This window comes from Penicillium canescens (assembly GCF_028828765.1).
Source record: "Penicillium canescens strain IBT 15451 chromosome Unknown utg000010l_segment0_segment0, whole genome shotgun sequence".
NCBI lineage: Eukaryota > Fungi > Ascomycota > Eurotiomycetes > Eurotiales > Aspergillaceae > Penicillium > Penicillium canescens.
Window position 1 is genome coordinate 4425219 of NW_026703972.1, and position 23710 is coordinate 4448928.

The following is a 23710-nucleotide window of genomic DNA, read 5'->3' on the forward strand; positions in this document are numbered from 1 at the left end:
ATGGTTGATACTCATCTACAGAATTCTGCACTGGGGATTGTGGTTGCCTTTCCCGTTTTGGGTGGAATCACTGTCCTCCTGAGGCTCTGGAGTCGCCACTCATCGCGATCGGCACTCACCAGTGGTATGAATGGTCCCTTTCCCCAGTGATCGGCAGACTACTAACGACTCTAATTAGATGATTACTTGATCACGGTGGGATATGTATGGGATTTTCCTTCCTTTCAAACATCAAGACTTAGACCTTAATGCGCCGTAATAGATTCTCGCCGTTGTCCAATCCGTCACCTCATGGTATTGTGGGTATTCCAACGCTAAATGAAAAGAAGGTTCGCAGCATTCACTGACCCGAGCGCCCTCAGATATCGAAACCAACTACATCGGGATACACTACAACGATATTCCAAAAGACCGTGATGTCAAGACGGGGTTCATTGTCAGTATTCTGGCGGCTGTCAAAGATGGATGCTCTAACTGACCCGGAGTTATTGAACAGTGGAACTATGTCAACCAGCTGGTCTACAATCCCGCCTTGACCGTCGTGAAGGTGTCCATCTTGATATTCCTGCGCAGGCTGGAATCTCAGTCGCGTGTGGTCAACGGCCTGATCTGGGGCGCCATGGCTTTTGTCGTCGGGCTCTTCATCGCGACACTAATGGTTGATATCTTCCAATGTCGTCCAGTCGCCTACGTCTACGATATGTCCATTCCAGGCGGCACATGCATTGACCAAGGCGGCTTTTACGTGTCGACTGCGGCGCTTAATTTGCTCACGGACTTGGTGGTGCTGTCAATTCCCATCATTATCACTCGGAGCCTACAGATGCCCCTGCGTCGGAAAATTGCCGTCTGCGTTATCCTATGCCTGGGTGGAGTGTAAGTTCCGTGTCTCTCGAACAAACGATACGATCCGCTTCTACCCAATCGCAATAGCAATTCTAATTTTAACCCCCTTCCTACAGTGCAACCGCCATCGGCGTCTGGCGCATCGTCATCCTAGCCCAGGTTTTCCTCACCCACAAAGTCAACCTCGACCCGACCTACAACATCGGTTTCTGCAGCTCCGCCATCGAAGTCAACGTCGCCGTGATCACCGCCTGCGGCCCCTCCATGAACGCCATCGCCAGCCGATACCTCCCCCGTCTCCTCGGCACATCCCGTCGCGAAACCTCCGGCTACGCCGCCGGCACCAGCGGCTCGCGCGGGCGATTCCATGGCTCGAAGCGATTTATGAGCAAAAATCTACACTCGTCTGAGGACGACAGATACGAGTTGGTGGACCCGAATGCTAGGAATACTGTGAGTATTAGCCGAACCGGTAGCGGCCGCTTCGATATGCGCAAGTATCGCCGGGGCGGGGATAGTCCGAATATTAGCAGGGGCGGTGAGAATGGTTGCGGGGATTGTTAAGACGGATGTGTCGATTAAGTATACTGTTGGCGAAGTGACGCCGGATAATCGGTCGCGGGATGGGAAGCATGCCACTGTGGATAGTTTGGTGTAGTCATGTCCACTGGGTGTGTATATGTGATGGTTGGATGTTCGGCTTGGGATTTGGAAACGGGAATTGGACTTTGTAAATGTACCTACGAGAAACTCAGGCGGAAGAGAGATTGTACTAGTCGTGAATTATTGCTTGATATCGATGGCTATGGCATTGCCCGACGTAACTTTTTTGAGGTTATCACTTATTTCTTCCTCCTTATTGCTTCCAACGCAAACTTGCTTGAGCTTGTCGCTCCCAGGAATCAACGGCATGTAACCAAATTATAATTCCAATTGATACTCTAGGTCAACATGCTACAGTAGGCATTTACATCTAAAATCAGGGATTGTAGTAAGAAAAAGAACACATGGAATACTAATATTGTTGTTCTCATCTAGCGATAAAAAATGTCAAAAATGCCACGTCAATTTAATTTCGGTTGAGCCTGTATTTGCTTCAGACTTTCCAATGCCATGTAGAAAGGTGAAGCAAAACCTGGTACATACTATGAGCATACCTTCAAACAGTAAGTAGGTTGACTTGTAGCTCGGAATTGTTTTATATTTACATATGTACTTGTCCACCAGCTTACTTGTATCTACAACAACAACCCACAATCAACTCCCCCAATAAAATGAACACTGAAGCATCACTTATCAATCAACAAGTTGGTGAGAGTTAGTGAGAGTTGAGAGTTGAGAGTTGAGAGTTGAGAGTTGAGAGTTGATGTGTTGATGTGTTGATGTTGATGTTGATGTTTGATGTTGATGTTTGATGTTGATGTTTGATGTTGGTGTTTGATGTTGATGTGGTGAATGGTCGGGCGGTGAAGCGAGTGCTGGTCACCGTCTCACAGAGGCAACGCGGTCTCTTGCCATGTCCCCCACATCATAGAAACTTCAATTGCCTTTTTTTTTTTGATCCTGCAAAGCAATTCTGATCCCTGTTGGACACGCCTTGACTGCGGCCTCCAACTCAATTGAGATGATCTAATTCAAGAATTGTGCAACTCTGATCACGCAACATACTGTACACCCAAGATCAGAACTACGAAGTGTAGAGCCATGTGATGTATCTCGAAAACCCAAATCATGGATTCAATTCAAGATGATTATGCGATAGGCTCAGTTTCTTGCGTCGCCAAAGAAATTGCTTGAGATGACTGTTGCTAGTCACTCGAACCTATTCTACACTAGAATGCCTACATCATAGAGCGATTGCGAGAGTGAGAGTTTCTTTCTCGAGGTTAACATGTCATTGGTAGCTTTGGCTCGGGAATATCTGATCCGCCCCTTCCACATGTAGGAGCCGTCGCAACTTTGTGAATAATATCCCGCCAGTAAATCCAACCAATCTCTCGTGGAAGTCCACTACAGCCATGAAGAAACGGTCGTTACTTTCTGTGAGGCATATTCCCCACTACATGCAATAAATCATGCTCCGCTGCTGATATAGCATGATTGATTTCTGATCGGGGCCCAACGAGCCATCTGAAATCAGAACTGGTAAAGACACTCTCCACGATCACCGCTCGGGACCTGGTAATTTGTACAGGGGTGTTCTCACCCACGTGTGACCCTAGCAGGAATCTGCTCCAACTCCTCCCCAAGCAAATATAACATGAGCGCTTATTGGGGTAGATAATTTAGTATAGGCTGTACGGGATATTCAGAGGTCCTAGAACCCGAGGGCTCTTGTGATGCTGTTACAGACATCAAACCCACCTTCACGGTGAATTGCTCAACAGTGATATGCAAGATATCGTCTTGGGCGCGATGACAAATACATCATAGATGGTCAAAGCACAGTGAGCTCAGAGACGTAGAGGAATCGGTGATTTGCGGGCAAGACCTGCTTGCGCCTCCAATTGCGATATGTTAGACGACGGTCTCAATGGACGAAGGATACTGGATAACTTGACTGACCTCCAGCTGCTCTGACATTCAAGGCGTATGGGCTTTGCACGTAGTGCTCGGGCTTGGATAGAAAAACACAGGCTTAGGAATGAAATCATCAAGCTTCTGTCTAACAGGGAAAAGCAAACAATCCTGATAGCATGCAGCTCCGTGTATGTCCGAGTGGTTCCCGCTCGCCCGTACATGTCCAAAAGCTCAGCAACCCGGAGAGGAAGAGGAATCAAGATGACTCTATCAGACGTAGTTCTTGGGTTATGGGTCCTCTCAATCGTTTGGCCATCCGCGGTCTTGTCCATCGATTCGAAGCTGACATGGCTATTGTTAGTTGATTTGGCTAGGAAAAACGGGATTTTTGCCTCACCTTCTCCATGCAAGCAGTCTCGACTAACAACCTCGCCAGTACGAAAATATGGCTCTAGCTAGACAAAGCATTGGCTGCGTTGGCTTCTCCCGGTTTCTTAGGGGTTTTAGGCTCAAAAGACGCTAGACGCCATCCAAGAACAACGATGGCCACCCACTGGACGCCGGGGATCCAAGCCGCAAGTAGGCTATCCCATGTAGGTGTTCAAATGCCGAGAGACAGACACTGCTATGCGCTCTGTGGGGTCTTGCATCAGGTAAGCATACCAACGCGTGATCTGATGAACCAAATCGACTAGAACGTCGAGGGAGAGACTCATCGATGCCACCGTTAGTCATGAGGAAGAAACAGAGCATGCGATGGTGTTGGTGCAGGAGAGGTTGAGCAGACAAGACAGTTGATCGCTTCGAATTCGAGTGTGGGAATATGAGGGAGCCTCCTGTTGTGAGACCCGAGTCAGCAAGTGTTGATCCAGTTGGACGAGGTGTTGTGCTTTACGTTGTTCATGGAGACTTCCCCGAGTGTATGGTTGAGACAGATGATCAATTAGGATCGTCATCATACCAGCTTACCAACTAGTTCACTGCCAATTCTGTTCTGCAATGCAGTCACCAATATGCCATGTTGTATCCAGGCTCGTCGCACTCTCCGGCTGTCGCTTCGAGAAGTTGCGCTGGATGAACTGACAAGTTCACAACACGGCAAAGGCGCATGAGAACCCACCCATGACAAGAAATTGTACAGTCGTAAAGGGAGACCGCTTCCCATAGGCGGCGAGAGGCTGAGGCACTCAAGTCGTGTGAAAAGGCGGTGAGAAGGGGGAAGACGCGATGGCGCGTCGGCTCCTTGGTCTTATCTGAGTCGGCGGGAATAGGTAACTCGCCACGAGACCTTGCGCGGTTGGCGATGGGCTGCTCCTGCAACGGCATGAAGATGTCAGTAGTGTTTGTGTCTGGGGCACAGACTTGGCACAAATCATCGCACCCGGCGCATCAAGAGCCGCGATATCCACTCACCTTACCATAGAGAACAAGGTTCTCGAGCTTATGCGTCCTGTTGTTGGCCCGCGCCTTTGATTTGCAGTATTTCACATAGGACATGCTGCATGGTTTGATGTGGCAGGGCCAGAAATGGTGTAAGCCATGACCTTGCCTGGAGCACTGACGGCGCCGCTGGGTCGGACTCACATTAGGGCGCTGTCAACGGTCTCCTGTCCATCATTAGCTTGTCGATCGGCGAGACATGTAGAACTCACATGTTCTGAAAGAAGACACGGAAAAGGGCTCCGTGGCTTTGCGCGTGCATTGGATGGAATGCAAGGATCCGGTTATTTCGCATCGTCTTTGAAGTCAGTCCAGTCTCGGAAAGGGTCGCTCTGAGATCTACATACCTGGATAGAAATCCCCTTTTTGCATCGATATATTCAGGAGCGGGACAGTGGTCCGCTGCTACGATGGACAGATATTCGCATACTTTGACCAGCTAACCCAAATCTGCTTCTTTGATCGGCTGGTATAGGTGGCATAGTGGATCTGGTGGGAATCACTTTCTCACAAGCCCTTTCTAGCTTGTCGGCCCACGACGTATCCATAGGTGTCAGTATGGTGGAAATTCCAGTAGGGTTGAAGGGAAGAACTTATCAGGTGCCTCAAACCGAGGGCCTGCTCGACTTTGCGCAGCAAGTGGCAGTGTTGTAGAACAAATTGCTGGGGGAGAGGGCGAATTTATAGGTTTCTCGGCTCCCGTCGCGTACGTGCTCTATTATAGAGCAAACATTCAAGGACACGACGCTATCCTAAGTGAGGTCTGTTGCAATTCTTGCCTTCGTTCTACCGCAACTATTCGCAGCGAAATTTTTGGTGTCATGTTAGATGCCCACCGAGAAAAAAATGCTAGGGTCATGTTGAGAATGAGTCAAAGTGAGTCGGTTAAGAAACGTTGGCTCACTGTTGAATCTACGGTCCTAATACTGAGGCAATCATTCTCGTCTAAATAACATGGAAATTTTCTGGCCTCGCTCGAGTGTTGATTGTCTGCGCTGTGTGGTTCTGTCCCTCTAGGCTGCGGAAAGCGTCAGGCTGCGGTCGCGCGGGCACGGGTACTCAACTCGTCGACCCGTTGAAGCTTGGCCATCCTTGTTGACGGGAGTCAACTTTTGAACCTGTGATCATGGTTGAGATAGATATCCTTTTTTCGATTTTCTTTTTCTGTCCTCTAGATTTTACTCTATTTACGTTTGGGGTTTCTGAGCTCTCAAACGATTGTGGAAAATGCGTTGTGATTGAGTATATATCTTTTGGACCGTTCACCACCGGACGCCACTAATATGAGGCACATTCACCAACCATCAACACCACGAGTCTGATTACCAGCTCCATCATTAAACGGACTGCTAACAGAGTGCTGAGATTGAAAAGCTGACTACGCTGATTAACTTTCATGGTGAAATGAGACTGAGTACCTAGCCACCGATGTCTTCTAGTCTATAAAAACCTCCAAGAACTAGTGGACATACTATTGCCCAGATACTCGACTTTCCCCTGCGATCAAGATGGATGCCCCTAACAGCACGCCAGACCAGGAAAAAGAAGGTGAACAACAGCCCAGTGCATTGCCAATCGTTTGTGGAAAAGACAATTCGCAGGAAACTTCCGATGATGTCCCTCCACTGGTAAGTAAAGCGGCTCAGCTTCCAATGCTCTTGCTGACTGCCGCAGCTCTCTCCCTCGCAACAGGAAGCAGAAACAAGACATATCTTGGCGACCGAGCCCTTTCAACCTATTTTGAATGTGCTAGCAGACCTCGAACGCGACGATCCCAAGTTTGCCTTTCCAGCAGGTCGAATTGTCGGACTCTATCGACGCCTATGGGAGTCGTGCGTGTCCAAACACATCGATGGTCAGAACCTAGAGAAGAGCAATCAGATCTTGAAGGAGGCTAGCAGACACCTGACTAAAGAGAGGGACGGACTTCAGCTTCGCCACGACAAGCAGCTGTCTCGGCTGCGCTTCTTTGAGCAGGCACTGGAATCATCTCGGGGTCGATTGATTAGGATCCTCGATGACTGGGATCACCCTTGCAGACTCAATCTACCAGGGTTTTTGGACAACGCAAGAGAAGAGTGAAGCATTGCATGTTTATATCTGTCCTATGTCTTACTTTAAAAACTTGGAGATTCCGGAGTCGAGGACGCAGGAAGAATTGGAGGGATAGAATATTCATTCTGGGGTCTTCAAACGAATGTCAGCGGCTACTAAGCAGCGAGTATTGGATGACATTCACTCAGTTCTGTATTCTGAGTTGCCTGTCTCTAGAGTTCAAGACCTGTGGACACTCGCAACATGCCGATGAATCCCCGCAGCATGGCCTCATATTGATCTCAGTGACATTCGTGGAGCTTGGAATGGCCTGAAGAAGATCGCTGCAATGGTATTTCTGTTGTAGGATTCAAATGAGAGGTATGACTGGACATGCTGGGTTTGCAAAATCCCTGCTACAGTAGAGCTGAGGCCCCTTTGATTCGTCCATGGGATTGAGGGTTTTGACTCGAGAAACCTGGGAGCTTCCCACTTCGCTGGACAATTTGCAAAGGATCAGCATTTGATTCGTACAAGAACAGAAGGCTCATCGTACGCTGTTGGCTCTGACCAGCCAGAAGGTCAAGATTGGGGCCTTTTAGAGGCAGTTCAGTGAGGTTGACTGATGGCTGGGGGTATATCTGAGATATGAAAAATTGCGTGCTAGGCACAGATAGAGAGCCAGCTTCCTCTTGGATGGTCCAGTAACAGTAAGGATGGAAAGGTGTAGGCACGGTAGAGGTTGATTGGGGAACGTCAGCGTCCATGTTTAAGCGAGAGGTCAGCGAGAGAGAACTGCGGGATGGTGGCCCGCTTTTAATACGAGTGAGGGAGCAGCTACAGGGTGAGAATTAACTAGCCTTGAACTAAGCAATGGCTGCATGGGTTGAGATAGGATTGCTGGTGCCTTTGACGCACAGGCGGCGCTCCCGCAACGATTGCCACAAAAGCAGTCATTATTTGAAGGGGCTGCCCTTCTTTGGCTTGCTCTGCTCCACTTTCCAGGCCAGTAAGTACTTTCCTCCATGGTGTGGATCAAGGGTTGGTTTATTATGATGGAATCTTTTTATTGAAACGCTGTAACAAAGGATTCGACAAGTACAAGTACAGCCAAGCGTCTTGCTACTGATTGGCACAGCCAACGAGGAAATGTCCAAGACGATAATTGACAACCTTATACAGAATAGGAGAGGAAATATAAGTATAAATATAAAATTGAATTGGTCGTACGCATGATACTCATGCTATGGTATACACATCCCAAGGTCTAATGATACAGAAAATGGTTAGAGACAATAAGGAAACCAAGAGGAAGGAAAATGGTGGTGGTGAGGCATGAAAACGCGCCATAATAAGAATCAAAATTAAGCGGAACCCTCCAAGCCAAGCGCCGCGCCCGTAATGCCATTATTGTACCGTAAATTGTAAGCGTCCGAATCTGAATCTGTCATGTAGATCTCAGGGACCATCAGGGCAGATTTCTCCCCGCAAGTCCCATCTTCCAGGTGGATATCGCTGGACCGTCGATGTTGCTTGTTTTTGTGGAGACCCAGGCACACTGAGAGTAACATGCAGGCATAGCCGATGATGAAGCCCACTAGGCAAACTACCAGACCTGCGGCGGCGCCCAGGACGGCGGGGAGAATGACTGGGCGCGCCAGGCGCATAAAGGTCCGGTCACGGTCGTGGCGATGGGGGTGGCCGTGGCTATGGCTACGGTGTGAGTAGACTGATGGGGACCAGTAGGGAGAGAAGATGAATCCGTCCTGGGTGGCTTCCTCGATGTCGTCGATCTGGGCGGTATTGCTGGGACGTGCTTGCGTGGATTGCTCGGCCGTGGCGCGAGAAGGCTGAACGGGAGACGAGACCTCCTTGTTCTCCTTCAGTTTGTCGGTGTGGTTGATAATCCCCGCCATCTGTGTTTGCCAGAACTTCATGTGCCAAGGTCGATCGTGGCCCTCGCGATGGCCTTTCCCGGGTTCCATTTGGATCCGCGTAATCTGCTGACTGCCATCGGGATGGGCGAGCAAATCCAGTACGACAGCGTTGGGAGTGACGGGTTCTCCCTGGAAATCCATTAAATCGACGCGCATGCGCACAATCTTGGAGGTCGCGCCAGCTTCTTTGGAAGAAAGTGGCCGGGCATGCAGAGAGTAAGAGAGTTCTAGATCGTTCTCGCCCACACGAGCGTTTGCCTGACCTTTAAATTGAGGCGCATGTAGTTGCATGGAGATTGTCGGCGGGAAGATTTGATCGTTGTTGGCATAGAGGGACCCATTCGTCACGGTCCATTTGAGAAACTTGAATGTATATTAGTTTTCGAGATTGCCATTAACGGGAAATTGCGGAGATGGCTTACCAGATAGGCATCCGAATCATGTTCCGGGCTGAGTGACGGGAGATAGGGCAGATGCAGTTCGTGAGCGGTTGAGAGGGGGATCGACGATGCGATCGCACCGACCACGGAGAGGATCGACCACGGGTGCAACCGCATGATGGTCGAGTGATATCGATAAACCCGGCGACTAGGCAGTGGAGAATGGAGATGAGGTGAAAGGTAGGATGATCCCAAATGAGATCGAGATGTGACGGACGAAGTTGCGACCAAAGAATGAAGTCGTGGTTATGGTTTTAGGATGGTCGATGAATAAGTCCCGAGGGGGAGAAGTAGGGGGAAAATGGAGAGAGTAGCAGATCCCGTCGAGGGAGGGGAAGGATGGAGTAAGAATAAGAGGGAAAAATAAGCGCGGACCCAAAGAAATAAGGTAAATTCGAAAATGGGAAAAATGACAGAATTATAAAGTAAGAATAATGAAAGAGGAGTCAGAGAGTTTGGCCCTACAGGGCGGACTAATGTAGGTGCCTGCCACCCAAACTTTGGTGTCGAAAGGCTCAAGCCGTATCGCTGAGGGGTCAGATCATCAAATGGTCATGATTAATCTAAAAAGTAAAGTTCTCCCACGTCTAAAGTTTAACTGCGACGCAAGCTCGAAAATTCCGGCGAAACAGGCGGGACTCGCGGCAGATCTCATCTGTCTCTGCCAGGAGTATTACCACTTGAGCCATGTGTTCCGGACGGGCAAAATTGAGTCAATAATTGATTTCATCTGCAGAACAATTAGACTCTTCTCGATCGGAGGAGATTGAAAGTGATACAGTACTTTGAAAAAGTCGTGCCGACAATTGAACTTTTTCATCTCATCATTGTTTTCCCCTTTTTGATTCTGTTGCTCTGATTGGCATCCAGTGTATTTCCATAGCTATACAGGCCATCCCTGTTACAACCTCATAGTTAGTTATCGCTTCAGCCCGGCTTACAGAGTACAATTTCATGGTAACGAAATCCACGACGGAACGGATAACACGGCCGAACAGATAACCGGCCGCCTACAAAATTCACTAATTTTTCCGGATCCTCGCTACGCTAACTCCTAATATACCTGTTACTTGGACCTGCACTCTGAAACTTTCGGTAGGCCAAACTGCCGCCTTCCTATCGCTATCACCCCTCTTAATAAACTTCGACGGCGGCCTAATAGAGTAGCGTTTACTGTAAAGTTGCGCTTAAGATAAACTAATTCCCGAGGCCGTCGGACCTCTGATTGGCGAGATATTGAGGAAATCTTTTTGCCAAGAAAGAGTTGTTCCAACCTTGGGCCTCCTCATTTGGAGAGATTTTTGCCCTCTAAAATCTGGCTTCTCATAAAACTCTAACTTACAACTTTAACTAGGCTTACTGACGTCAGTTAGTCGATCCTTTGTAATATTACAGAGCGAAACTTTGACACGCAGCTCCATTCGGCAGTGCCAATGCGTGAACTTTGATGTTGTTTCTAAAACACGTTGACTTAGCCAAGTTGTAGATATCACGTTGCAATGTCCTGGAAATGGCTCGCAATGATTTCGAGAAGGTGGAATGGTGTACCGTTTCTACCCCATCCGGAAAGACCCTATGAACTGCTTAGACTCACATACACACTTCTGGATTGTCAACACTTAAACGGCATATTGAACGTGGCCACCAAAGCATACAGCTCTCGCTTTCTCCCTAGACCTGGACGCACCACTCGCAATAAAGATGCTCACTACAAACCAAACACAGTATGCATTCGGACTCAGATCCATTACTGTCTTCCGGTCTCGTCGATGGATCTGGTTCCGCTGGTTAGGATATCTAACCTGTCTGGTCACCGTCCTGCGGGTCTACTCATATTTCGCACAACACCCAGAAACGAATCTGATTCGAGCTGCTTATAATTTCTTTCATCGACCAGGGATTCTTCTACCCGGTCAGTATCAGGAAAATGCTGTGTTTATGCCTGCAACTTATGACGGGAAATATGAGGACCCTGATTTGGATGAGATGGGGCTGGTCCATGACCGGAGGTTTGAGATCCAATTATCTTGGAAGTTAATTGATATGATGCTAATCTATGATATTACCATCCTCAGAGACAAGCAGTTCTACCTCGGTGGTACCCTGACCCTGACCAGTATCAAATCCGTCAACACCTCTCACCCAGTCCCATTCATCTACGACCCATACCCAGCATACAACAGTCAAAAATGGAAGAAGCAATACCATGGCAGGTTCCAGCCGTGCATAGGTCCTAGAGGCCATTTCCTCGACCGCAAACGACCAGAAGATATGGTCCAAGTCTACAAAGGCCGACAAACCGGATTCCCCGAACCACGATTTGGATCGCATGGGGCAATGGGCTTGGACGGCGACGTGTGTACAGATCGCTACTCCCGCTTTGGAGCATATGGTTTCGACGAAGATGGCGAGGACAAAATACCTGGTTTCTCACGGCCACCTGCGGTACCGTGGAGCAAGGTTGATTGGTACGAGTTGCAATCTCTCTGCCTGGAACGAAATTCTGGCAGGTATAAGTCAAGCGGTGTGGTGAATGTTTCGGTGCGGAGTCCACTTTCTTTTGATCTTCCTAATTCCCCTCATAAGACTTCGGAGTCGCCTCCTGTTACGGCTTCGAATGTGAAGCGGTTTCATCCTCGTACTGCGCTATTGATTAGGGCTTGGAATGGGTTGACTTGGAAGCCGCATCATCGTGAATATCTCCGTGCTTTAATTATGGAGCTCTCCTTGCATTCTGGTGGGGAGTATCAGGTCTTTCTTTTGATTCATGTTAAGGATGATGAGATGCCGATTTTCTCGGATACTAAGACGATCAATCGGCTTAAGAGTTCTATTCCGGAGGAATTTCGGAATATGGCACTTTTCTTTAACAACAAACTTTTGGAGGCTTGGTATCCAAAAATTGAAGAACATAGGTGAGAAATACATTGAGTGTGGAAATTTTGGTTCTCTTGTTGACACGATATACAGTCCCGTGCTTCAGCACCACCAACCACTGCAGATCTTCGCCCAGTTATATCCCAACTTCGACTACTACTGGCAACTTGAACTGGACGGTCGACACACGGGACATATCTACCACTTCCTCGAGCAATCGGTCTCATTTGCAAGAGACCAACCACGAAAATACCTTTGGGAACGAAACGCCTACTTCTACACCCCTGGGGCACACGGCAACTGGAGCGAATTCACCGCGATGGTCGACAAAAGCCTGGAAGACCGATCAAACAGAACAATCTGGGGCCCAATTTCCGGCACAGGAATCAGACCCCTAGGCCCGGACCCCCCAGTCCCCTACCCCGACGAGGACAACTACACCTGGGGCGTCGGTGAAGAAGCAGACTTCATAACTTTCCTACCCATCTTCAACCCAAAAGATACAGCATGGAAATTTCCCAACAAAATCTGGAACTTCAAGTACGGCGACGAGACCCCACGCCGTGCGGCAGTTATTACAATGGGTCGGTACTCCAAACGTCTTCTAGATTTGATCCATTACGCACAAGCGACGAAGGGACTCGGTCTTGCTTCTGAAATGACGGGTGCGTCGTGGTCGCTGTTCCATGGCCTAAAGGCTGTGTATGTTCCGCATCCTATCTATGCCGATGGCCAGTGGACGCCGCAGGAACTGGCGCGCATTTATAACCCCGGCACGCCGGATAATATCAATGGAGGTCCGGATAGTATTTGGAATTTTGATCATTTGTTCGACCATATTACTTCTCGGCTTTCGTACATGCTTACTACGCATAGTGCGGAGGATTTGTACAGGCGCTGGTTAGGGTTTAGGACTGCGGAGCATGAGGGTGGGAAGACGGTAAGTCGTTTCCTCGAGTGCTTCTCTTCTTTTGGATATATGTCATGCTAATGTGTGTTTTGATGCAGTCGTTTGAGGATCGGTTCGGGAGACATTGTTTCCCGTCAATGTTTCTCCATACAATCAAGAATACTGCTCATGGGATGGGACCAGACAGGGCTGTTCCGTGATCTATTCAGAGTTGGTGAGCCTCGTTGCATATTGATTTTCTATTGCTTCTGGTGATATGGAGGTTTGAAGGCAAGCTCGGGACATATTGATACTTTAATTTTTAGCCAAGAGGAGGTGATTGCAATGTAAGAAGGTTGATATTGACTGTAATACCACCACCTCGACATAAGCAGGACCCCGAAAAATGGACCTGGTTAATCTGCTCAGGCTGTCCGTGAATTAAACAGTAATAAAGGGGATTAATCAAACCTTGACATGAATCTGGAAGTCATTTCAATCAAGTTGCCTCTTGGGAACGGTGGTGTTATCAAGGTCAACCGAAGTCCCTGTGGCCGACCTGCTCGCCTCCATACGAGCAAGTCAGAGGTGGTTTGGTGCGACCCCAGCCCCTCGGTACCAGATGGCTGTGCCAAATTGCCCCCTGCGGGGTTCCAAGGCCATCGTTTGGGAGAACGATGGTCGAGGGATGGGCTAAGTAGTGAAAGATTTACCCCGGAGTGACCCAAATTTAGGCATCTTCCATAATTATTTCAAGTAGATTTTTTACTTCTTCTTTCCACACAACTTGACTTCACTGCCTATTGCTCGTTCCTGGTTAACTTCGATCCTCGTCTTGGTGTGTTCAGTGTAACAGCCTCGGGTCCACCAGTGGGACTTTATACTGCGCATTGACCTTACCCGTCTCCCCGTCTCCCGCCCGGCCCTGCCCATCAGCCTCAATCCGGGATCCTTTCTGGAAGTCCTTCTTGAGCATGGTGCACATCCAGATGCCATAGGATCCAACTACGAGGCACCAGCACCACTGATGCGTGCATCTTCGGGGCCGGACTTACCGATATAGAAATTCAGACTCTTGTTAACGTGGCATTAAAAGTTTTGGATTTAACACCCTGGGTGAATTCATGCAATGCTAGTAATAACCATTGATAGACTGCCACACTGGCGCCATGCAAGGTAAATATGGTAAGCAAATAGGAAACCGGAAAAATGGTAAAAGACACGTGAGGCATGTTTAAGGAATACATCATTGGATAGAGAGCAAGGGCCCCGTCGCATAGGAATTGGAAGGATATGGGCTTGGCAGAGAGAATAGGGACAAGAATTCGGGACACCCAGCAAAGTGAGAAGAGAAAAGCAAACATCACGCAGGATGCAAGTAGAAAGTCATCATTGAACAGTTGCACCATTCATGTTTTCGTCAGGGAGGGCAATATCACGTTTTGCAAGGGCGTACTCCAAGGTGAGGAAAGGAGTACCAGATAATCCAATCATATCCAATTATACCAATGCCCGCAGTAAGGCCTTACCGTCCAGTGTATCCCTACTCTATGGTAAATACCTCCTTTCTCGTAACCTCTTCTATGCTTGGCTGTGCGACAGGGGCGGGCAAAAATAGCCTGTTTATTACTCGCTCATGGAGCCGACATGAACTCGAGAGATCTTTACCAAAGGGTCATCTTTGCATATAGCGGTGGAAAACGGCGATATAAAGAGTACCGCCATGCTTCTTAATTGGGCTGGGATCAAGCTGATCACCACTGATTTGCATGGCTGTACTGCGCTCCATCGCGGCAGAGCTGGGACACAACCTTATATTCCAGCTTCTTCTTACCGAAGCTAGTACAGATTTCGAGGCCGTTGACCATGACCAACGTACAACCCTCCATGTGGCATCTGTAAACGGGCACATCTTGATGGTCGAGATGCTCTTGAGGATACCCTAGGTAATCTGAATGCCAGAGACATCGATGGTGCCACTGGCCTGTGTCTCGCACAGGACAAACAAATATTACGGCTCATATTAGCACAGGGTGGTGTGGAAGTGAGTGCTGTTGGACTGAAAAAAGGGGGGCACTTCATCACGCAGTTAAGAATGCAGACATCTTGACAGCACGTACTCTGCTTCAGCACTCTGAGCTCAACCTAATCAAACAGACGATGTGTACTGGACGCCTCTCTGTCATGCTACTTATAATGGGGATTTGGCCATGGTGAAAGTACTTCTTACTAGAGCGGAAATTGATGTTAACAAGTCGAATACTTCGCGACTGTCCATCGCAGCACGTGACGGATATGTCTCTATTGTAGACCTACTGGTCAGGGTCCAAGGTGTGAATTTCAAGCAGACTTGGTGCTTGAACCGCCGTTGGAGGTTAGTATCAACAGAACTTGCTGTGAAATTGTGAAGTTCCTCATTGAGCAGCACAAAAAGCAAGAACCGAACGTCTCTACAAGGTGTTTATAATGCCTTTCAGCCAGTCAACCAGACAAGTGAAGAAATTGAGTAATGAAAGCTCTTGCGGTCCTGGTGGCTTACAGATATGAAGTTTCAATGGAAGGAAGCAAGGGCGTTAGAAGGCCCTCCTCAGAGCCACGCTTTACGTACAATCTAAATGGGGGCTGAATTAGACATCACTTTTCTCATCGTGAGCCCAGGTATAACGTGATAACGTATTGCCCGAGCGACCGAATTGACCGAGCGGCCCCACTAAAAACCCATCTCAAAAAATAACATGTCTTGTTTACCACAATAATCATTCCCCCCCAACGGTCTGATCGAAAAAAAAGATTAATAGAGCAGGAGGGCCGTCTTTTATTAGCTATAAAAGCCATAAAAGATGGTAAATATCCCTCTGCTGCAGCTGCTGCGCGGTCTTTTGATTTACCAGTCTCAACTTTGAAGGCCCGCCTTAATGGGCGTGAAGCTGCTTCTGAAAAACGGCACAATCGCTTTATTTTCTCTGAAATTGAGGAGCAATCGATTGAAAAATGGCTATTGGATATGGATACCAGAGGTGCTGCTCTTACACTGCCTATGTTGAGAGATATGGCCAATTTACTCCTTCATGCCCAAAAAAACCCGCTCTACTGTTGGTAGAGATTGGGCATCTCACTTTGTCAAACGACATCCAAATTTGTCCACACGATTATCTCGAAAATACGACTATCAGAGGGCTCTTTCAGAGGACCCTCGAATTATCAAACCATGGTTTGATTTGGTCCAAAACACCGTTGAAAAGTGGGGTATCACTTCGGATGATATTTTCAACTTTGATGAGTCTGGTTTTGCTATGGGAGTTGGTACCACACAAAGGATTATTACCTCAGCTGAATACCACGGAAAAAGAGCTCTCTTACAAGCTGGAAATCGCGAGTGGGTGACTTCAATTGAGTGTATTAGAGCTGATGGAAGTGTCCACCCTCCACTCTTCGTTTTCAAGGGGAAATTCTTTCCTGAACATCTACGCATCCCCCTTGATTCAAATCAACCTGGATCTCATTTGACTGTGAGCAAAAATGGCTGGACTACCAATGAAATTGGTTTATGGTGGTTGAAATCTCATTTTATCCCAAATATTGGGAAAAGAGTAGGAAAATACTGCCTCTTAGTCCTTGATGGTCATGGGAGTCATTTAACCCCTGAATTCGATCGAGTTTGTGAAGAAAATGATATTATTGCGATCTGTATGACTTCTCATGCCTCTCATCTTTTACAACCTTTAGATGTGGGGTGTTTTTCGGTTTTAAAGAGGCTTTATGGAGGAGCGGTTTCAACCATGATGCGGAATGGAGTCAATTCTATTGATAAGGAAGATTTCCTTGAATTGATTGCAGATGCAAGAAAGGGAGCTTCTAAGACCTCTACTATCCAGAATAGCTTTTCAGCTACTGGATTAGCACCATTTGATGCTAATAGAGTCTTGGAAAAGCTTAATGTATGCCTGGATGAACTTCCTCCTCTTGAGATCCTTCCTAAGCGACCACTCTCTTCTGGCAGTGATAGTGATCCAAATACTCTCTGGACTCTCTCAAAATTCTCAAAATCGCAATCTCGGATCAAAAAAGGTCTAGAATCTTCTTCTTCAATCCTTTCTTCACCAACCAAACGGGAGATTGAGAAGACCTATGAAATGACCATAAAAGTGGTCCATCATCATATTTTTCTTCAGAATCGCTGCGACCAATTGGAGGCTTCTAATAAGAAACAGATCAAAAAACGAGCAGTCAGGCATAAGTTTACTAGCCAGAGGGGCATTTTCGGGAGTCGGGAGGATGGTCAGGATGATGTGGTTGTTGAGGATGATAGTGATAGTGAAGATATATCTTTGCCAGAGGTGCCTGAAGAACCACCTGCAGAACCTGCTTTACCCTCTATGCCTATGGTTAGGCGGCAGGTCACCTGCTCTGGATGTGGGATTAAAGGTCATACCTATGTTAAATGCCCTACACGTATTAAATAGCAAAATGTGAGTGATGTTTGTGGTATTAGTCGTGGTGAAAAATTGAAGGTTTTTTGATTTTTGGTGGGGTCGCTCGGTCAATTCGGTCGCTCGGGCAATACGTTATCACGTTAGCGGCTAGCAATCAAGCGATAGAAACTTCATACTAAACGATTTGCATTGGTAATACATAAATAAACAGAGAACGCGGCTTATACTTACTGTATGATATAAGGAATGCCCTGTATAATATGAAAATACACCAGATTTACTAGTCGATTGGCGCAACGGAATCAAAAGGAAGATACCAAGCGATGAAAAGGGTGTTGATTCTGGTCATCTATTCTAACCATTGCTACACTGGCACAAATGGAGACGGATGAGATATTTTGGCCCGCACGGGGCACCTGCGGTCTGAACACTGGCGATGTAGGCCTCGTTGACGGAGGGCTACAGCGCCGTGAGGGCTGCAGGCGGGCCCAAATGACCCGGTGGGCCAAAAGAGGATGGTGGAGGGGCTGGTGGTATGGAAGATGAGACCGGCGTTGGATGACCGGTCTGGAATTGACGGTTCCAGGCGTACAGTGTTGTCGTAGGTGTTGTGAAGTAAAGGCGGAAGGCTTCGGATGACCATCTCCCGAGGGCTTGGATGTGGTCATTTCTTAAGCCTGCGTTGTGGGCGTGCTGTGCTGCCCCTTTTCTGAAACTGTGACCCTTAAGTCCCGTGGTATCTTCCCCGGCGCGGTTGAGCTTAGAGATAACCGCACGTTGGAAGGCGGATGAGGTGAAGGGGCCAGAGGAGAGCGTAAACAAGGGGGCAGACATAGGCTGTGAGTCGTGGAGGAATAGCTTAGAAAGGCCTTCGACGGGGCAGGCTGCGTCGTTTGTTGCTGCAAGGACAACATTGACACCTTCGTGGTTTCGGTCGGTCTTGCTTCTCTTCAAGGTAAGGAGGACGTGGTCCATGGTGGGGGAGAACCTGATATCCGCCCGGGTTAACTTAGTAGCAGCGAAGACTTGAGTGTTTCTAAGGTCGGCAGCTGAGTATGTAAATTCCCCGACCCGAAGGAATCCAGCGAAGGCAACGCGGGCGGCCACGGCAAGATTAAGGTCATTTTTCTGGGCCGCTGAGAGCCCCAGCGGTTGGGCAGGGATATGTGAGATATTCCCTGAAAGGGTTATGACTGAGGCGCGTGAGATTGGGTTGCGAATCCGCTTTTGGCGGGGCGGTTGCAGCCGACGAGCGCCATCGATCATGCGACGAAAATGCTTTGCGTGGAGGTCAAAAATTGTGTCAGGTAGACCGTTATCGATGTGATACGCGCGGAGAGCCGAGAGCTCAGACATAGCTGAATCGGGCTTCACAGGTGGGGAACTACCCGCGCCCAGCAGGCGTTCCGTAAGCCAAGTGCAGATCGACGGGGCAGTGGCTGGCCAGGGCTGCACTCCGATAATAGCGCAGCTACGGGTGTACGAGCGCTGCGCAGAGCGATAGCCTCTTCTGGTTCCCTCGGCAAGGCCATTCCAGACCAACTTTGCATGGCCAGCATTCACGAAAATAGGCTGTCGAGAGAACCAGGCTGGCGGAGCAAGGGAAAGGAGCTCGTCCACTGTGGGCAAATATCAGCGATGATCCTATAATCGGAACGGGACAGTGCATCAGCTAGTAGGTTCTCCGATGAAGGAAGCCAGTGTGGCTGGACTTCGATGTCAAGGGCGGCTGCTATGCTGAAAAGCATGAGCAGAGAGCGATGAGCCGGCCCACGGAGTGCCTGCTTAGACAGGCCATGAAACGCGACGGCGCTGTCCGTGAAAGCGAGGACACGATGATGAGCCCAATGGGGGCTGTGTATGAGGAAGGCCTGCAGGATCGCAGAGACCTCCTTAATGTTAATGTGGGCCACGTCGCCGCAGGCGGAGGAGGCGTCCACAATAGCCGCATGGGTGGAAGGCAGGTGAGGCGCTGCAGACATCCAGTCCCTGGCGGAGTCCCATGAGGGCGCATAGAAGAAGAAGAGGCCCAGACCTGAGTCGCACGCGTCTGTGTAGAGGGCAACTAGGGGGCGGCTCTTCTCGAAGAAATGGATGCCGTTAAATAACGGGAGAGTGTCCCTCCACCACGCGAGATCCCCGCGGCTATCATGGGATAGGCGGCGGACGGAGCGCTGGTGAGGCGGGAAGGATGCGAGATCGCTGTAGAGCGACTGAAGGCGGGCTCTGCCGAGACGGATAACTATTGAGCAGTGTTGGAGGAAACCGACTACACGTTGCAAAGCTTTATGCGAGACACGATCTAGCTGTAGTAGCGACGCGGCTTCGGAAGATGCGCGTGCTAGCTTATCGCGAGGCATACGGGCCTGCAGAAGTGTCGTGTCGATTTCGACCCCAAGGACACTGACCACGGTACCCGCGGCGTCTTTCGAGTCATTCCGTGGGATGCCTAACGCATCCGTGAGAGGAATATATGCGCTATTGAAAGCGGTAAGGGCTTTAGAGAGACCTCCCACGGAGGAAGGAAAAATAACGATGAAATCGTCAAGGTAATGAGCGATAGAGGCCAAAGGCAAGTAAGCGGTTAGGAGCCAGTTAAGGCCCTCAGCAAAAAGGTTAAAGATGAAGGGTGCCGTTGAAAGGCCGAATGGGAGGCAGCACTCCATGTATGTCTTGCTATCCCATGAGAAGGCTAGGAGGGGCCGGTCAGCGGGGGCGACTGGGATATTACGGAAGGCATCCTTGATGTCGCGTTTGATGATATAGCATCCTCGTCCAGACGTGCGTATGAGATCGAAGATGTTATCCATAGATATGTATTGTATAGTAGAAGCAGCGTCGGGGATGGACTCGTTGACACTGCGACCCGGCGGGTAGGAAAGATCATGGATACGGCGCCAGCTCCCGTCGTGTTTAGGCACCAGCCCTAGTGGGGAAACAACGACGGGGCCAGTAGATGGTTGCACCCGACGACATAATAGGTCATCAGAGAGCTTCTGGGTGATAAGAGAGTGTTCCTCGATGCGGTGATTAGGAGTTCGACGGTATCTTGGCTGGATCGTACAACCGAGGCGGCAGCCGAATGTAAGGATGCCGCTGCAGATAGTCCCTAGGTTGCCAGGATAGCGTTCGAGGAGGGTTTTCCACGCCGAAGCAATGAAGGGAGAAGCGGAATCACGCAGAGGCGGGAGGGAAGGGTCGAAGACCTCAAACTGAATAGAAGTGTTGGGACGCGGGGCTGGCCAGCTAGTTGGTGGCGACAAGGTTTGACCTATACCAGGGCCGACCCCGGCGTGCTCCTAACTCACTGGTTTTACTTTGCAGCTTGTCACGGAATGGTCGTTGCCGCACTTAGAGCAGACGTGTCTTCGGTGGCATGTTCGCCAGTGGCAGCCAGCAGAAGAGTTGAATTTTTCACAAATGACAGTGTCATTATTTGGGGCAGCGGTAGAGCGCGTTGACCGTGTGGTTGGGGTAGCCGGCGCTGTCTTTGCTGGGAGCACGTTGTCCGGGCGAAGGTAGGAGCTTTCGAGGGCTTTCCCAATTTCCCAATCGCTAAGAGAAACGGTGAGGTCGCCTTTATCGACGACCATCTGGTGGTGGTCCAGGGCCATTTGCAGGATACAGTCCTGCCATTTATATGCCCTAGCAAGGTCACAAATGCGGCGGTGGAAGAGAACCATTCCACGTCGTCAGCATCCTCTTCCGCAGTGAGGTCTAAACGTGGGCGCTTGCGCTGCCCGTCGCCCGCAACAAGGGACGCGGACACAGTAGAGATGAATGAGTCCTGCTGGGAGTCGGAGAGGGAATTCCATATGTACTCTGGTGGATAGATCGAGGAGCCCAGGGTGGTCTGTCCCCCCAGGGGTTAGACTGGGGGCCACCGAACTATGACGCACCATTGTAAAAGGAACTATTGAAGAAACCGTCGCGGAGAGAGCCCGGCTCTCCCTCGAAACGGCGATGTTCTTTTCGAGGGAGGGGAAGGCCAGGCGATATTTGTGTGCGATGTCCAGCACGGGATATCGTGGGCCCGACGCAAGGGGCTCTCACGCAACAGTCCCGAATAGAACCTATCATCTAAAACTAATGTCCTGACTATCATCCAACAGGGATGCCACACGAGAGCGTCCACATACTGTAGTTACGGGGAAACCAGATAGGCTATGTGAGTTCGCCACATCGTGTGTCTGTGTCCCTCCCGAAGATGCTCTTTGCCCCAATTACTCCGTACTTCGTTTGCGTGAGACTGTCACAGCTCGGGAGCCTTATACCCATATAGGTGTGAGGGTCTCACGTATCCGTAGATGAGGACAGCGTATTCAGATCAGTAATCAATATTAAATAAAGCTATAGTCGACTCTAGATACAAGACGTAGCGCGAGGAAGCAAAAGAAAGGTAGCTTCCTCGCGTTCAGGGGAACCCATATACACTAAGTGGGTCCCGCGCAGATCATATCTCCATTCCGTTCCGTATGCTTCATGTATATCCTTGACAATAGGCTCCTTGAAAACCCCACTCTTTGTGCAAGTGGTAAAACTAATTTCGATCCTCCGTGTATTCCACCTGAGACAGACGATGATCTAAAGAATGGTGGCTTTGAAAGGAAATCATTATTTGATATGCTGCATAGAAAGGGAGCTTTAGAATGGTCCGATTGTGCGTAGTCTAATTACGCCTACGAATCCTCCATGGTCTGGTTTGCGGTCCCCAGGCCTTTAAAACTTTCAGGGTCAAAAATGCTGCATTGTCTCACTATCACACTGATATAGATGAGCAGAAGAACCCTTTTTTCCAGACCGAACGTACTTCGTGTCAGGATTTTGTGCTTTGACGTGCTTGATCGTTCACTATGGATAGGACCAGGAGGTGTTTTATCTCGGTGGTTTGCCCCATTCGCTCCACTTGGTGCCCGGACGGAGGCCGTCCCATTACTGCCTCCAGAAGTAAGCGGAAAAGGCCTTATTGGTCTGATATTGATTGGCTTGAGCTTGATTTTTTCCCATGGCTGAAGGCTACCGGGAAAATGAAGTCCAGGAAAAAGTGGAAATTTCCTTGTATTATGCGCATTTTCTGTCTCTGTCCGTATAAACAGCAAGTAGATATCCAGAGCAGTATCCAGATGCACAGCATACAAAATTTCGTCAGATCTTCTGGGGCTTCTAGAGAGGAAAGATTAAGTGTCCCATGTTTCCATCATACTCAGCGACTTGACTACCACGGTTTCCTTGCCGAATCTCACATGCATGTCGCCAGATGCCGCCGCAGCACCTGGCTCACGAGTGTCCTTCAACAAATTGAGTACCGCCTGAGAATGGTATATCGCTGGGCTCATTCCGTTCCCATTTTTGAATCTTTTGTTGCCCACTTCTTCTATGGCCTCCGTGACCTTCTGCTGTTGTGAAGATACTGATTTCGTGTTGTCCTGATTTCTAAAAAGCGATTTGGTTAGAATTATGACAAGCAGGAGATGGAGAAATCAAGACATACATCAAAGCTGCGCCATGCACACATTGAAGAGCCAAATTGCAGGCGGTAAGGCCATCGCGTAGCGACGACATTGCTAGCGGAGTAGATTCGAGCTCGTAGCATTCCGCGATGCAGCAATATAAGAGCGAAAAGACATAGGATAGTACACCACCGCCTAGAGTGCCCCATTGCATAGCGTTGAGGCCTTGCAGGTTCAGAAGCAGGTTGCCAAGGCGTTTCGCATCTCCAACAACTTGGGTAATCCGAGATTCTGTGTCCTGAATGTCTAGACATCTTTGGGCTTTGTTCAAAGCGTGATCCAGAGCTGTTGCTGTAGCAGCATCGATATGGTTTTCCGAATTTGAAATCAAATTGTCTTGGGGGTGAATGACTGGTCTTGGTTCGGTACATGGAAATGGTTGGAGGGGAAGCATGTGTTTTGTATTGTTGTGATATGAGGCTGGTGCAGATCAGGAAATAAGCCGAACCCATCGGAATTAAATTCCGAGATATATATACGAAGAACCAAGAATCAACTTGGTTCTTCTCGTTGTATATATAGTCTCTAGTTTCCCACCGAATAACAGATGAATCAATCTTCCTTTCGAATCACAACACAAATCACTCACACTACCAGGTTGAATGGACTTCCTTGCAGTCAAGCTCGCAATCGAATGTCCATACCTGTTATTGGTATTACTCCACCTAAGGTATGCTGGCGAGTCTTAAGCGACGGGACCAGGAAAGATGTGTAGGCCATGGCTTGTGCAGAGCACTAACAGGAGTGCGGTAGCCTCGGCGCCACTCTAATGCGATGTCCTTGG

The 23710-nt window shown here is 48.9% G+C and overlaps 3 protein-coding genes across 3 annotated transcripts; 2 read left to right on the top strand and 1 right to left on the bottom strand.

The window, feature by feature from the left end:
• On the top strand, positions 1-1504 carry N7446_012675 (uncharacterized protein; the record flags this gene model as incomplete). Its single annotated transcript, XM_058521417.1, has 7 exons — positions 1-124; positions 179-204; positions 263-299; positions 363-436; positions 497-876; positions 963-1384; positions 1446-1504. The coding sequence occupies 7 exons, from the start codon at positions 1-3 to the stop codon at positions 1502-1504; spliced, it is 1122 nt and encodes a 373-aa protein (XP_058366783.1).
• A 6700-nt stretch (positions 1505-8204) lies between these two features.
• On the bottom strand, positions 8205-9334 carry N7446_012676 (uncharacterized protein; the record flags this gene model as incomplete). Its single annotated transcript, XM_058521418.1, has 2 exons — positions 8205-9140; positions 9200-9334. 2 exons carry the CDS (start codon positions 9332-9334, stop codon positions 8205-8207), a joined length of 1071 nt encoding a protein of 356 aa, XP_058366784.1.
• A 1584-nt stretch (positions 9335-10918) lies between these two features.
• Positions 10919-13204, top strand: N7446_012677 (DUF3405 domain-containing protein; the record flags this gene model as incomplete). Its single annotated transcript, XM_058521419.1, has 3 exons — positions 10919-12132; positions 12188-13034; positions 13103-13204. 3 exons carry the CDS (start codon positions 10919-10921, stop codon positions 13202-13204), a joined length of 2163 nt encoding a protein of 720 aa, XP_058366785.1.
• Positions 13205-23710: the final 10506 nt, after the last annotated feature.